General features: G+C 41.4%; 1 protein-coding gene across 7 annotated transcripts in view; it reads right to left on the reverse strand.

The window, feature by feature from the left end:
* Positions 1-14,620, reverse strand: part of LOC121882202 (MAM domain-containing glycosylphosphatidylinositol anchor protein 2-like) — a 181,359-nt gene that overhangs the window by 83,907 nt on the left and 82,832 nt on the right. For 4 of the 7 annotated variants that reach the window (XM_042390242.1, XM_042390241.1, XM_042390238.1 and 1 more), the window contains exons 4-6: positions 10,063-10,259; positions 6,254-6,389; positions 5,787-6,056 (exon numbers count right to left, since the gene is read on the reverse strand). In XM_042390242.1, coding sequence (XP_042246176.1) covers positions 5,787-6,056; positions 6,254-6,389; positions 10,063-10,259 — 603 coding nt within the window. The remainder of the gene's footprint in view (positions 1-5,786; positions 6,057-6,253; positions 6,390-10,062; positions 10,260-14,620) is intronic. The other 3 variants (XM_042390244.1, XM_042390243.1, XM_042390240.1) reach the window with 1 other exon arrangement.

The raw sequence follows: 14,620 nt of genomic DNA on the forward strand, positions 1-14,620 counted from the left end.
GTAAGTGGGTGTGCCTCATTTTCCTCTCAAATGGCTGCCTGATGCCTGCCTCCACATGTTACACATGACATGAACTTTACCCTGCAGAACCTTGCAATATGTTTAGGTCCTAAACTTGCCACCTGCCTAGCCTCTTTAGCTTCTCCTTACATGCCACAACCTTGTGGTCTGGACATTTCTCAGATCTGTGTTCAGTACTATCACAGAACAGACAATTTTGTGTCTTCTGGCTAGATGTGTGCAGTGCAGCTGCAGATGCCATGCTCAGTTCCTTTAGTTTCATGTCACTGGAGGAATATGATTTGCTACATGGCTTGTGAGCAGACTGGCTCTCTCTTTGATTGTATGATCTCATCATTTGCTAAGCTCTCTCTCTACTCTGAACCTCCTTCTGCAGGAACCTAAGAACATCAGCACCTTCCATTCATCATCTTCTCTTCTTAGACGGCTATAATCAAGTGTCATGTCCTCTGGCGTCATCTGTCGCAGTATTGGGCATAGCGTGCTTCTGTATGTAACTAATACTACTCCCAGTGACTCTAGGCTCCTAATCTGAATTTCACATTCATCATATATCTGCCTCAGTGCAAAAACATCGGATGATTTCTTCACAGGAGTGAGATTCAGTAGCTTTGACATGTGCACATTTACAATGAGATCCTTCCCTCCAAATCTGTTTTGGAGTATTAACTGCAGCATCATAATTGCTGTCTGTTAGGATGAGTCCTGCTACTGTTTTTGCTGGCCCTGTCAGGTAAGTTTTCAATAAGGTAAATTTCTCTCTCTTGCAAAAGGCATAATTGCTATGAATTGCAGTCTCATACTAGCTCCAAAATTCCTGCTACAAACTTACATCTCCATTGAATTTCTCAATCATCAGCTTCGGCAACTTAACTGATGGATTGATGTGCTGAGATCTGGCAGAATTTGCACTAGCATCACTTAGATGAACAGGCAGGGAGTTGTCTACTAACAGTCTCCTGTTCCCTGAGCATTTGGTGAGCTGGTGTCTGTGTATTCCTCGTTGAGTTCAATCTCCACCTCCACGTCTTCCAATGAAGTGTGTTCTTTCATCTGTCAGTCAAGTTCACACAAGCTGTCCTCATTTGCTGACAATACAGCCGGGTGACACAAAACATGTCATCTGGCCGACTTTGGAGATCTGCCTTAGACTACAAAAATATCATACTATTAATACTTTAAAATATCAGCATATTTGGTAGAAAACTAGCTTCATGATACAAGGCTGAATATCACGCTCTTGAATCAAACACAACAGCGTGTGGAGGAGGAAGCGACCACCGAGCTATGGTTCAGTGGCAGCCAAAAGAGAGGCACCACAGCCAGAGAGGTGCCGCAGCATCAATTGGTGTCTGGTGAGAATCGTCAGAAAGAATGGAGACAGAACTGAAAACTCCTGCACAACAGCGACTGTGTGTTACCTGTAACTTTTGCAGCTGCATTCAGCTTGAGCACTAAGGTCCCGGTTCCTTGTCGTCTGTCATTTGGTTGCAGTTTTTCACCACTTTGTCCACAATTGTTTTCCAAACCAAGCTGAAATGAAGACGGCAGACTTGGAGGTTTTTTGAATGTCCATCAGCAGCTCTGGCAGCATTCTGGCTTGTGTAGCCTACAGCTCTCGGTAAGTTTGCAATGATCCCCATAACTAACTCCAGTGCACCATTTGTTTTATGATCCTTGTGCACCGGTACGATATAGCCAGACTTGATGAGGAAAAACATTTTGTAAATGAAAATAAGCCTCAGTAAAGTGATATAATGCTGCTCTCTAACTTTGTCTCTGCGAACCAGCCGCTCTGCTGGGAAACCCACCTGCCTTCCGTAAACACATCAAGTAGTGAATTGGATGGGACCGAGTGCAATGCATTATGGTTGTTGTAGGATTCCCCCTTAAGATTGATATGGGGAATCTACAGCCTTTTTCTCAGTTTTCTCCTGTCATAGGGCACCAATTTCAAAAATAATTGCACATTTCTACTACATAGGTGACCTAGTTTTAAGAAATCACCATATCCGCAGCAGTGAAGTTTCCCTTTAAGTATGCTGATCCAAAATTTGCACTTAGTGAGACGGTGTGACAGTTTGTCAGACGGAGGAGTTTTTTTGTTGATTAGATGTCATTTATGTCTCTTCACTCTGTTGTCTATAACTATTGATTCAACAACTTCACTGACAGCAGTCGTTGTTCATCAGTCTCATGAGAAGGATTCTAAAGTATTTTCTATTTTTATTGATCCTCAAGGTGCTCTGTCTCCTATTGATGAATTATGTACTTAAATCACCTTTGTATTTACTGACTGGCTGATTTTGTTTTCATACCAAATTTAGACAGAGATGTGGGATGACTTGTTTTATTGCCTTTTGTTGGAACATTTAAATCATTTTACCACATTGAGTCATACTGATATCGGTGATGACTTGATTGCTTGAGGCCTTCAGGAAAATACACCACGCTATCAATATCCATCTCTACACAAAGGCTGTTTGTCATTGCCTTGTAATTGAAAGTTTCATGAAAGATATGATAAACCCAATATGCAGAACTTCACCAATGACTGTATTGTCACACTGTATGAAAACGTCTAAGAACTAACGTTTATGTAACGGGTGCATGGTCAAGTAGCCAGTAAGATGTATTAGGCTTTTGTATCTGGCCCGATGGAGCTGAATGGTTGCAGCCTGCACAGATTGCATTCTTGTTTTTCCATAAAGCCCTGCACTGCCTAACAAATCAATGGTTCTGTACCCTGCAGCCTTATATGTCACACAGCAATGTGTATATGTTGATACAGCATATATATTTAAGAAGGACAGAGAATCTTTTTTTTTTACCAACATCCCATATGAGTACCATTCTGAGCTCAAGACATATGACACATCAACGAGAGTGTGATATTTATTGCAGTGATTGCCAGTGGTGAATGTGATCTGACTTATTTGTTCCCACGGGACACCTGACACCTTCTCTCTGATGTAAGCCTATCAATTCTGAAGTCCTCGACTATATGGGCACTGTCACAATACGGAGAAGGGGTTTATCTGTCAGGGGGGCCATCAGAAATGATTTTTGATGATTTGATTTTCTTCCCAGAGAGTATATGGCTGAATAAATAAAGGCTTCCAACCAGGTTAAGCTACAAGGCGACCTGATGATGGAGCTGTGGCATAATCTCTGAAATGAAAGGAGCAAACTCTGTGAGAAACTAACATTTCAGAGCCTCAAACTGAGCCAATCCGCTCAATAAACTCTCATTTAAAAGTGTTCCATTTGTGTGTGTATGATGTTCTCTGGAAAGTTGGAATGTAAACAGAATAAGCTTGTCGCATTTAGATCATGCCATGAATGCTGTTTGGTTGTAAGGCTTCCACTAATTAATGCATCTTTTTTTTTTCACCTGTTAGAAGTTCCTGCGTTTCTGCACTCAGGGCATCGGGATCCTCTGTTATGTCACAGATGAAAGCCTAGTCACACACACCACCCTTAATCCTCGAGCTTAGTAATAGCAGTCGATTTAGGAGTATGAAAGTCAATTTCCCCATGCATCATGTCGCATCTGTGCAGGTCTTATAGCAAAACAGCTTTTCTTTACAGATGGTAAAATTGCCTGTCTTCAGTATTAGCCTTCTTTGGAGTTTTTCAGCATTTTATTGTACTTATCACATGCCAGGTTCATAACTAAAAGCCCTCAGTACCACACAAGTATCCTTCACCTTCCAGGTATCCGGTTTGACAGTAAAATATCAATACAAGCATCAAAAAAGTGTTACTTTGATAATATTTTCTTGATAATGGCCAAACAGTCGACAATGGCCTTCGCCCTGCTGTTCTTGTTTATTTGGTGTCAACCACTCTTTGAATCAGTGTATTATTAATTATTGGTTTCACACTCTTTTGCCTCTAGCATTGCCCTTCACTGTATTTAAGTGGCCAGCCAGTAATAACTATGAAATCTGCTACTTTGTGTGTTTGTAAGGTCCAACTGTAAGTGCATATTCAAGTCTGAAGGACATTCAGACGTTAACATCCTTCAGACTGGAATGCAAATAAATCAAATCTAAACTCTATAAACAAACTTTCAACACCATGCACTGCAATCCGGATTCAATGATTCATCTCTTAAAAAATTAATAAAACATGGGCACAGTCATACAGCATGTGCACTCTTAAAAAAGGCTTTACCACCATCCTCAGGCAGCAAAGAGGGAATTCACACAAAATTTGAAGCCTGGGGTACAGTTAATCCATATTATATATAGTGGATCTATTTATTATTCCATGGCACATGTGCACATTTATAATTTTGCATTAAAGAGTTTTTCTCCCCTTTAGTGTTGTCCCTGGAAAAGCTTTCTGTGTCCCCAACTTCACCTTTCATTGAACCCATAATTCAACCATTCAATCATTTCTTTTCATTTCTATTCAACCATAAACTATTCCTGTCCATGGCCACTACACACTCTGCCTGTATGGAGTCCTAAAGTGTTCAATATTAAATAAATAAATAAGACATTATGAAATTTTACTTCGTAACTCTGCAAAGTGACTGATGAGAATTAAGCCAGAGACATGACATGACTGTTAATGTATAATGTGACCTTGTTTCTGTTTGTTACACTGACTGCTTCGCTATTTCGTTCTTGTAAGAATCATGTGTAGTGTGTCTTCATGTTTTGGTGAGCCAAAGACAATTTTCCACCCTGGTACACAATAAAGATATATTCTATTCTACAATTATACTGTATATAATCATTATTTAATAAATTATTTAATTACTCAAACTCAAGTCTTTACATGACAACTGAACATTTTGATTTTTATTATTGAAATGTTTATTTCAAATTCCTCTTCTCAGGAGTCTGTTTGTATTTTATAATGTTACTTTTTTGAAAGTGGTGTTTTGAGCATGCACTCTGGCAGTTTTAGAGGGCTCAACAACTGCTACCAAATTTAGCCAGCTAGCTTCTGTTAGCGAGAGGAGGAATTCAACTGACTCAAGGCTGCTGCTGTAAATAAACACAGTATTCAGACACAATAACTAACTAATAACTAATAAGCTTAAGACACTTGCACATGCTACTTAACTAGCCAGCTAACTAGTTCAGTTGGCTTGTAGGCCTACGCTTGGATTATTACTCAGCATCAAAGTGAAGAGCCAGGGGTAGCAGCAGCTAGCTGGTTAAATCAGAACTACCTCAGCAGTGTTTTGATGCTAAAGCTCTACAGACAGATTTCGTTTTGGTTTTTGTAGTTAACAGGAGCTAGCTAACTAACCAGGAGCTAGCTAATAACTAATCTTACAGCTGCTGTGCTTGCTAATAGAAGCTGAGGGCATGTGATTGGCTGAAAGGTGAGGGGCGGGCACTGATGGCTACTCCGCTGACATGTAAAGTGACATTATGATATAAAAACAGACACATTTGGGTTTTTTTTATCTTAAATTCTCATGTCAGACTGTGTATCATATGGTACGCCAACCTATAGAGCCCTGAAGGGTTGTGTAGGCAGGGACTGAAGTCAGGATAAGGCTGTTGGTTGTATATGAAAACCATAAATTATTTAAAAAAACAGAATTATGGACATTTCACATTGAGTGGAGTTTTGTTAATTTATTAAATTATCTCACAACTTCATTGTCCTTTCATATATTTTACTCTATTTATTCATATTATTTATTTATGTATTTATTTCATGATTCTTCCTTTGTTAATTTAATATTAAACACTTTGGGGCTCAGTATATTTGGTCATGCAGTCATGCCTTCTCACCTCGCACCACGATGGTGGTGGACTTCTTGGCGGGGTTTCCCACATTGTTGCTGGCCACGCAGCTGTAGACCCCTGCCTCATCTGAAGAGATGGCCGGTAGTGTAAGCGTGCCCCCCTTCACCACGCTCCTCTGTGGTAGGCTGTCATTACTGCTGACCCAGGTGAGAATGGGGGGCGGCTCCCCACCTGTGGTGATGCACACCAAGGATACCGTCTGGCCAGGATTCACCACAATTGGATCCTCCACCAGCAGCTTGATGGAGGGCGAGGCTGTGGAGGAAGAGCCATATAAGACCGTTGAAAAACTGAGCACAACTTCATTTTTTTCCCCCATGCCTGCCCAACATTTATTAAGGCACCTTTATTGAATTTGCCATTTTCAAATTGCAATCTGATTAGAACATAATCAAAAACAGCAATTTCGTCTATAAATTTATCATTCAGAAAAGTCAGTAGTCTTAGAGTACCTGTTTTATTGGTGAGTTTGAAGATAACACTGCGATCAGTGATCCCACACACGTTTCTTACTGAGGCAATGCAGCTGTAGTTGGCATAGTCCTGAGGACGCAGGTTCTTCAGCTTCAAAATCTTCGTTTCCCCCTGCAGCTCAGACCAAACCAACACTGGTATGCAAATGTGTGAAAAAATATCAACATAATCAAGTAAAAGAAATGCAAAAAACTAGGTACTGAGAGAGAGATGACAAAGGCCAAGCAGCTCCAAAGAAAGGTCACAGAGATGAATATGTATATGGTTTTAATGAAGCCAAAAGTGAAAAAAGGTAGCAGAGTTCGAGAAAATTACTGTAAAAAAATGTGAGGGTATTTTTCGAGAAAATTAATGTGTCAACTTGCTCAATACGAGTTTGTGGATTACCCTCCACTCAATGGCCCTGCGCTATTTTCACCATTCAGCAAGAGAAATATGGTTGGGCTCAGTGGGGGATCTCTCCACAGAAACGGCTATCTCGTTGAGAATGTGTGTTTGATTCCAGCCAGGCCTGTCAACCGCTAACCCCACCCAGAAGGCTATGATGAAGATGTGAACCTTTGATCTGGCTGACTCCGATGTGCAGGGGTGAGGGTGGGGGTGGGATTAAAACATGAGTCAAATGCATGCTGCTGCAGTCCACACAACATGGCAGTCACTCATTTCTTTCAATCCCTTTCATATCCAATGTGGCTCATGGATAACTTAATTGTATTAGATTAGCCATGGACCCCACACTATACTTCCTTTCTTTCTTTGTCACCTCCTCTGCTTCAGAGCAGATATCAGCAGATGAGGTCTGTGGTTTTCGGAGTGCAAGCTTTACTCACAGCGAGCGGGGAGGGGGGGGGGGGGGGGGGCAGATTGGAAGGAAAATCTATTTGGAAAATGCAAGGGGCAGAGAAAGGAATGTAAAGGACAAACACATTAAATACAATTGGACGGGGGGATTGATGGCCATATTGATGGGAAAATTGAACGCTGAAGTACATAAGAGCTTCAAGACCGGGTCTTAGGACTGTTGCAAGGAGGAGGAGGAGGAGGAGGAGGAGGAGGAGGAGTATACTGTCACTGCAAGTTGAAAAATTTTTATCCCCAGCTTCATTTTCATGTTACTTTATTCTGGGGATGCAGAATCACAACCAATTGGAAAAACTTAAAAATACATAAGAGATGGATAAAAGTAAGGGCATTTTTCACAGCTAGAAGCAGGGAAATGTGTTAACTACATGGAAGCCAAGAAAATAAGCTATAGAAAAATGTCATAATTGACACAGCTGGATGATGGGCATCATGTTGCTAGCTGGGCTTTAAATGGTTACCTCTTTGAGATAGACAACTTGCTCTAAGTGAACATCACACCGCAAGAAAACATGAAACCCCATCGTAAACATCCAAAGGTATCGACAACTGTAACAAGGCGAGATTAGAGATGAGAGAAGAGAAATGGCTCCATTATATACCTTCAATAACTGTTATTCCCTGACACTTTTTGAGGAGAATTATGAAGTGAGAGGTGGTGGAGAAAGTAACAGACAGCAGAAAGGACAGGGTTTCTGGGCCTCACTTAATTAGTTTTCCATACAGAGTTTGAAATGCCACCTCTGCATTCCTACAGTGTCTGTGGGAATTAAAAAAAAAAACATTTGGTAAGCTGATAAAAGCTGCTAGGGACACTGGAGTGAAGCTGGAATGAAGAGTAATAGAGGCAGTAAGGTATAGAGACAAACTTAATTCACCAATTAACTTGGCAAAAGCGGAGGCCTGACTGGACTTAAATGGGCACTACTTGACCCAGTGGACTAGATTTGGGTCACTTATGAATTTGTAACTCAGTTGCCTGTAGATATTCCAGGCAAGTTCAGATATACTGTTGAAAAATAATGCTATAAGCCATTTATATTAGTGAATTACTATGAGTTTGGCTAGGATTTATTTGGGGTTATACTCACACAAAGCTAATCTCTGGGTTTAGGTTGTGCTCAAATTTTCAGACCCAATTAAAGCTTTAATAGAGGGCAAGATGAAGGAGCGAGGGGAAGGAGCAAAGATGTATGAAGAACAGGATGGAGAAACAAGGAGTGTCTGATGAGGCCCAGTTGCGCAGCTTCCTCAGCCTCCTTCACCCACTCCATTAGTTCCCAGCCATCTTTCTCCATTTGGCCAAACATCAATTTCACTTCCTTTTTTCTCTCTCTGTTCCTTAAGCCTCTTTTCCACTCTCGCATGTCCTTTTTTTCCCTTTTCTCGTAGATTTCCTTTCTCTCTGCCACCCGATTCAACACACAAATCACATTCAATTCAATCAATTCAAAGACTACAATTCCCTTACTAGTGACAGAACAATCTCAATCAGTTCTTTGTTGACTGCACAAGATCCTTTTCAGAAACAAAGCTTCTCAATTTTCAAATTGTAAAGAAAGAAAATCCACTTGCTCAGTTGAGGGAACTGAGAAGAGAACTCAAATCTTTCTGTGTCTGCAATTTTTTTTTTTTTTTTATCAATATGCATGTAACTTTGTGAAAGTGGGTTAGTGAAACTGATACTGCTATTCATAGTTGGCTGGGTAATGAGTACAACTTTTACTGTCCTGTAGCCAAACAAGGGGGTAGTAAGATTAGGGGTAGGTTTTTGAAAACAAAACAAAACAAAAAAAGATTATAAATCCACAATCTTGCATTTTCAGCAATGGATGACAGCGCTATAAAGTAACCTGCATCATGACATCTAGCTACAAAAGCTACAAAATCTGTTGCTCGTGACATAAAAGCATTAAAGTTATTATTACAGTATTTCACACTGTAATTTGTCACCTTTATTACAAGATGTTGTGTTGGTTCATTAATTAGCTGCTACGGCTTCCTCATCTGTGTTGTGAAAATGCAGGAAGAGGAGGGGAGGAGTGTGTGTTGTGAGGGAATGTTTTTGCACTTCTTACTTATTGCCAGAAGATGTTGATAAAGGTCACCATTTACATACGTGTAGTAAAGTAGCTCAAATTGATTTTGATGATTACTATAATTAGGCAGTAGAAGAGTCAGACCTTTGCTGTCAGAATTGGTTTACTATATTGATTCAGCCCATACCATTTACCATTACTTTATTTATAGGGCTCTTCATTTTTACTGCAGTTATCACAGCCATCATGATGATGAAATCATTGAACAGAGTGCTGTAAATACAGTCTTTTGTTCCACACGTTTGAGGCTTTGCTCACTCCATCTTTTGTCTATCAGCCTTCATATGACAAACACAACATGTAATACAAGCACCTTCTCTTGGAGAGAGAGCGTTGTATCATGAGAATTTGATGAACTTAATGAATTCCAAACCCATTTTATAAAAACTGCTCTGCTATTTAATACTTGTTTTAACAAATTTGTTCTCTGGAATTATTTTTTTCTTTCTTTTGGTGATACAAAGATGGCCACAGCAGTTGCAAAGCAACACCCACGGGTAGCCATGAGAGCATCTCTTAATATGAGAGAGCACTGTCTGAAAGAGCTTCGGCAAATTTAGCTCCTGATGAGCACATCTTGTGCTATGCCTTTGAAAGTATATTATGGCTGTTTCACATCCTCTTGTATCAGCCTATTTGTTCTTTCTCTGTAGCTTGCAGGGGCAGGGTAAGAGATGCATGTCTTCATAAGAGCCAACATAAAAAAAAGGCATCAAATTGTAAATTAACCTGTACAGCATTTACTATTAAACAGTATTTTCTTTGAATTTACAGTCCCATATTCCCTGATTTGATATTTTGTCCATATCATGTTGCCTCTGTCTTACCTGTGTGAAAAAGGGCTCGTAGATCTCCACACCCTTGTCTGAACCCTGTGTCAGGACCTCTCTCCCACGATGCCAGCTGTAACGCACGGGCGGGTTGGAATTGGCCACACAGCGCAGAAACACAGTCCTCTCATAGTAGAACTGTTCCTTAGCTTCTCCTATACTCTGGTGCACCGTCACCACCGGGTCATCAAGGTCTGCAAGAGGAGCACACACAGAGAGGAGGGGGTGGGACGCTATCAATAAACACTTTTCCAAGAGTTGTTCAATTGACGAATGAGTCGATAATTTCTCAGATCAATCAATCACGCAGACCACATTTCACCCACGAGTATAAATATGTACTTGCCTGGCTGTGGAAGTGATGATAAACAAATCAGGTATTAAATCTTTATATTTCTCAGTGAACACAAATAATCTCCCACAATCTGCACCACTTGATTGTGGTTAAAGCTCTGACCGAAAGGGTCAGAATTCTCTTTGCATTAGCGGAGGCAGTTATCGGCATGCACACAGGGGTCGATGTCTGAAAGGAGGTGAGAAGCCCACTACTTGAACTGCTTAAGTCAATAGGATGCAGCCCAAGGGCACACTGACTTCCCAGTCAATGAGCGAGCTGATGTGTGTTTCGAGTCGCACTCCATTGTGAGGTTCAAATATGAGGTTCAGCGAGGATAACAAATACTGTGCACAAAATGATGTTTGATGTCCGTCACTTCAAAGAATAACGTTTGGCTGGCCTCTGCTCTGATTTGGACACTCTCTGATTTGACACATCTGTTACTCTACCCATTTCCCAACAGATCTGAGGGAAGTTTTATCCAACGCTAGACAGTTGGTTATTTGAAAAAGCGCTTGTGGTTGATTAAATGGATTCAAAGTTAATCATCTTACCCGGCTATCGCATTAAGCCTTGGCAAATGGTGTTCATCATAGCTGTGGTGTCTTTTAGCATGCTAATACTCGCCTTTTAGATTATGTCCATTTGCACGCTCAAAGAACGTGGGGAGCTAGCTGTTTCCCTTTCATCTCCGTCCGAGATGCAATCAGTTTTTACCACGAGCAAAAAGGCAATTTAAGGGAGAGGATGAGAGAAGCTAATGCAAGTTATCCCTCATGCTAAAATTCTAACTGATAAAGGCTGACCTTTTGCATATGAGGGGGGAAAGTGATTGAGTATATTAATGAGTGAGTTAGTGTATCAGTGATTGAGCAACAAGGTGGATGATTGAGTGATTGAGAAAGCCGCTGTGTGTGTGTGAATATGTGAGCGAGGGAGTGTGAGATAGCAAAGAGTTTACAGTAAATGAAATATCCAAATCTTAAACGATCATAAGCCTCCACAGAAAAAACTACATACACCTTAGGTATTATTAATGGATGAATTCATTGCTTTTAATTCAGTGGCGTGGCCCACCCCTGGATTTGCTGGGGATGAGGTCCTAATCAAGGTGCCTATGGGCCACAGAGCACAGCATCCAGCCTCGACGCACCGGCCCAAGAATGCTGATTCCTCAGTTTCATTAAAGACATGTTCTGCCCTACAGCCCCTTAATCAAAATCTAGCAGCGGTCAATACTTCATCCAGGATCCATTACAGTGTCTCAGGTAAGAGCAATTACCTTTGGCGGGGGTGGGGAGGTGGGGGTGGGGGGATAACAGGGGAGGGGGTGACAACGCTCAAGAGAAGACAGAGCGACTGTGGGGCCATTTTAGAGGAGCAGAATGCTCTAAGTAAATACACTGATTCATTATAGAGAGGAGGAGGAGAGTATGAATCCTACATCTAATCTGACTCCGCCGAGCTTCTCCCTCATCTGTTTCCTCCGTCAAACAGTCAATTTACCAACTGTGGCAGAAAGAGAGTGATTCATTGACAGCCCTATCTACCTTGGGATACACGTGTCTTTGAGTGCTGGACCTGATAGGAGGTTGTCTTCTTTCTTTTTTTTTTCCTTTGTGGTGACAAGAGTGTGAGAGTGTTTATGTGTTAGGTAAGGAGCGGTTTGAGCTATTAATAGGGCCAAAATGATATGCAGAGAGGAAGTGGATGCTAGGAGCGCAAAGAGATAAATATGGAAATATGGAAATGTACGCACTGGATTAAAATTTGATGAATTTCAAACAAAATTCCACCTCCACCATCAGTCTTTCTCCCGTAAGGATGTTGTGTGTGTGTGTGCGTCACTCTTGTGCAATTAGCTTCTGAAGTCACGCTTGACTGATTGTGAAGCTTAAATCCCCAAGCCCAGAGGAAAACTGCGGTGTACAGGCCGCCTGCGCCAGAGTTGTTAGGGTTTGTAATTGCAGGTTTATGGGTTCACAGGCCGGTAAATCTGCCCATGTACAGCTAAACGCTACAGCGAGCTAACCTTAGCATCACTCTTGCTCACTCTCACCAACCATGACGACTCTGAAAGCTCTGGGTTTCTCTGATATTAAGACACGCAGGCGGGGCAGCATAGCACACAAATGTGCGTGTGAGTCAGAGGTCTCGCATGACAAGATGAACCTCTTTCTCTAAAAGGCGTAACATCACCAAAACTAGAACAAAAACCTGAAGATGTTGATATTCCCGTTTGAGTTGCAGAAAGCTCATTCCTACTTTATGGGCTTACCAAAACATTTTTGTTGGACAAATAGGCACAAGTGAGTCGTTTGGATAAAAGAGAAGCAAGATGAAGACTAAAGAAGGTGCTTCATTATCACATCAAACCTTAGCTCCTTCCTTTCATGTCGCCCACCGCCCCCCCCCCCCCCCCCCCTCCAGAAAAGGCAGACACCTGCACAAAAGCTAACACACATTACCTCACTCCACCTACTGTATCCACACCCAGCCACCCACACACACACACACACACACACACACGCACGCAGACACAAACATCCTGGTACAGACCGTCTTTTGGCTGTCTCTCGGGTGTTAATCTAATGCAAGTTTTTCTATTTTTTCTTGGCTTTGATGTCTTTCACTCTCTCTGCCTGATCTGTTGAAGTCACCTGGGAAGAGAGCACCTATCAGGCTCCCAGGCTGTCAGCCATGAGCGACAGAGGCTCGTGATTAATTTCCCCCTAATCACTGTCCCAGCTTGATTACCAGCAAGAGCCACTGACCTGAATGACATTTGTGCAATGTCTTTCATGAGTAAAAACAGCCCTGTTATGTCAAAGATAAGCAATTTGCTTTTATTTTACGCCTAGAGACAGCCGGGGGAGCGGAGGGGGCCGCGGTCAGAAAGAGACAGACACAAAAGGAGCAAAAGGAGGTTGAGAGCATGTAAACAGCTTTAAATTGCTGCTATCCAGATGCAGGGTTAATGAGGTGATGACACTGTATAGCAGCTGTCTCCTACACTCTCTCCAAATAAGGGTGACTTGCTCTCTTTGTAGTGGATTTTTTTTCCCTTTTTGGTGGGAATATGGGCACGAGGCATAAGCGATTAGAGAAGTTATTACCTGGCAGCATGCCCTGTGAAGGACCTCACCTTCAAGAGTCTTTCTTTTAAAAAGCCGGAGTCTATAAGCAAATCCTAAAAAAAAGTAGAGCTGCTTCCACATAAATAGGAATCAGTAAAAGGTGAACTTATATTCTGGCTTTGCTCTGTTCAAAGGCATGGCTCTGATGATGTTTGGCTGTGATCTGATTTTAGACATTAAAACTCGATGCTGAAAATGCGTCTCCAACCGGATTAAATGACTATCAAAGGCATCTGTTCATGTAAATATATATTTTTTAAATCATTAGAAGCTGTTTTTTTTTTAATAAAAGCATTAAATTAATATAGATAGATATGAAAAAGATTTCTACATTGATGCATAATGTGTGGGTTTAATGTACTGAAAAAAGAACTAAAATTCAAGACAATATGCAACATCAGTACACTATGTGTAAACACACTATATCAAACATGTCAGCAGCAATAAAACATGATATAGATGGTGTGTAATTTCCGTTTTCTGACTGGTGTGCTTTAATGCATTTCATTTATTTGGGTCAAAAGGTTAATAAGCCATATTGGTGATATATAACACCCATCTCATACTGAGGCCTTTGATGGAATATGTGAATCCAGCATGTAATTTACTGTCAGAACATTTCCTTTCTCTCCATCTCTCAACCCCTTGGCAACAGTGACCTCTATCTCATGGTTACACTCCACAATAACTAGCTCCTGCTAGCTGTATCTATTTGGTGTCAGCTGTTGCTTCATACTAAAGTGTGATTGTGGTGGTGGATGGATGTGTTCGGAGGGTGGGCGAGGGCATGATGCATCTATTTCTGCAATGAGTCCACTCTGATGATGGCGCCTGTGTAACAGAGATATCTCAGTAAACTGAATATCATTCTCCGCGACGTGAGATACGGGTCGGAGCAGCTTCATGTGCCGCGCCGCTCTCAGGATAAAAGGAGGGAGAGGAGAGAAATCCAGGGAGGAGCTCAGTCAGTCAGTGTGTGATAGCTGAATGTGGCAGTGTGACACACATCACTGTGTTGAGAAACAAACAGTGATTGGATGCGTCATACAGTAAGAAAAGTGCATCTCACTGAAGAATTAGA

Source organism: Thunnus maccoyii, chromosome 17 (genome assembly GCF_910596095.1).
Source record: "Thunnus maccoyii chromosome 17, fThuMac1.1, whole genome shotgun sequence".
Classification (NCBI taxonomy): Eukaryota; Metazoa; Chordata; class Actinopteri; order Scombriformes; family Scombridae; genus Thunnus; species Thunnus maccoyii.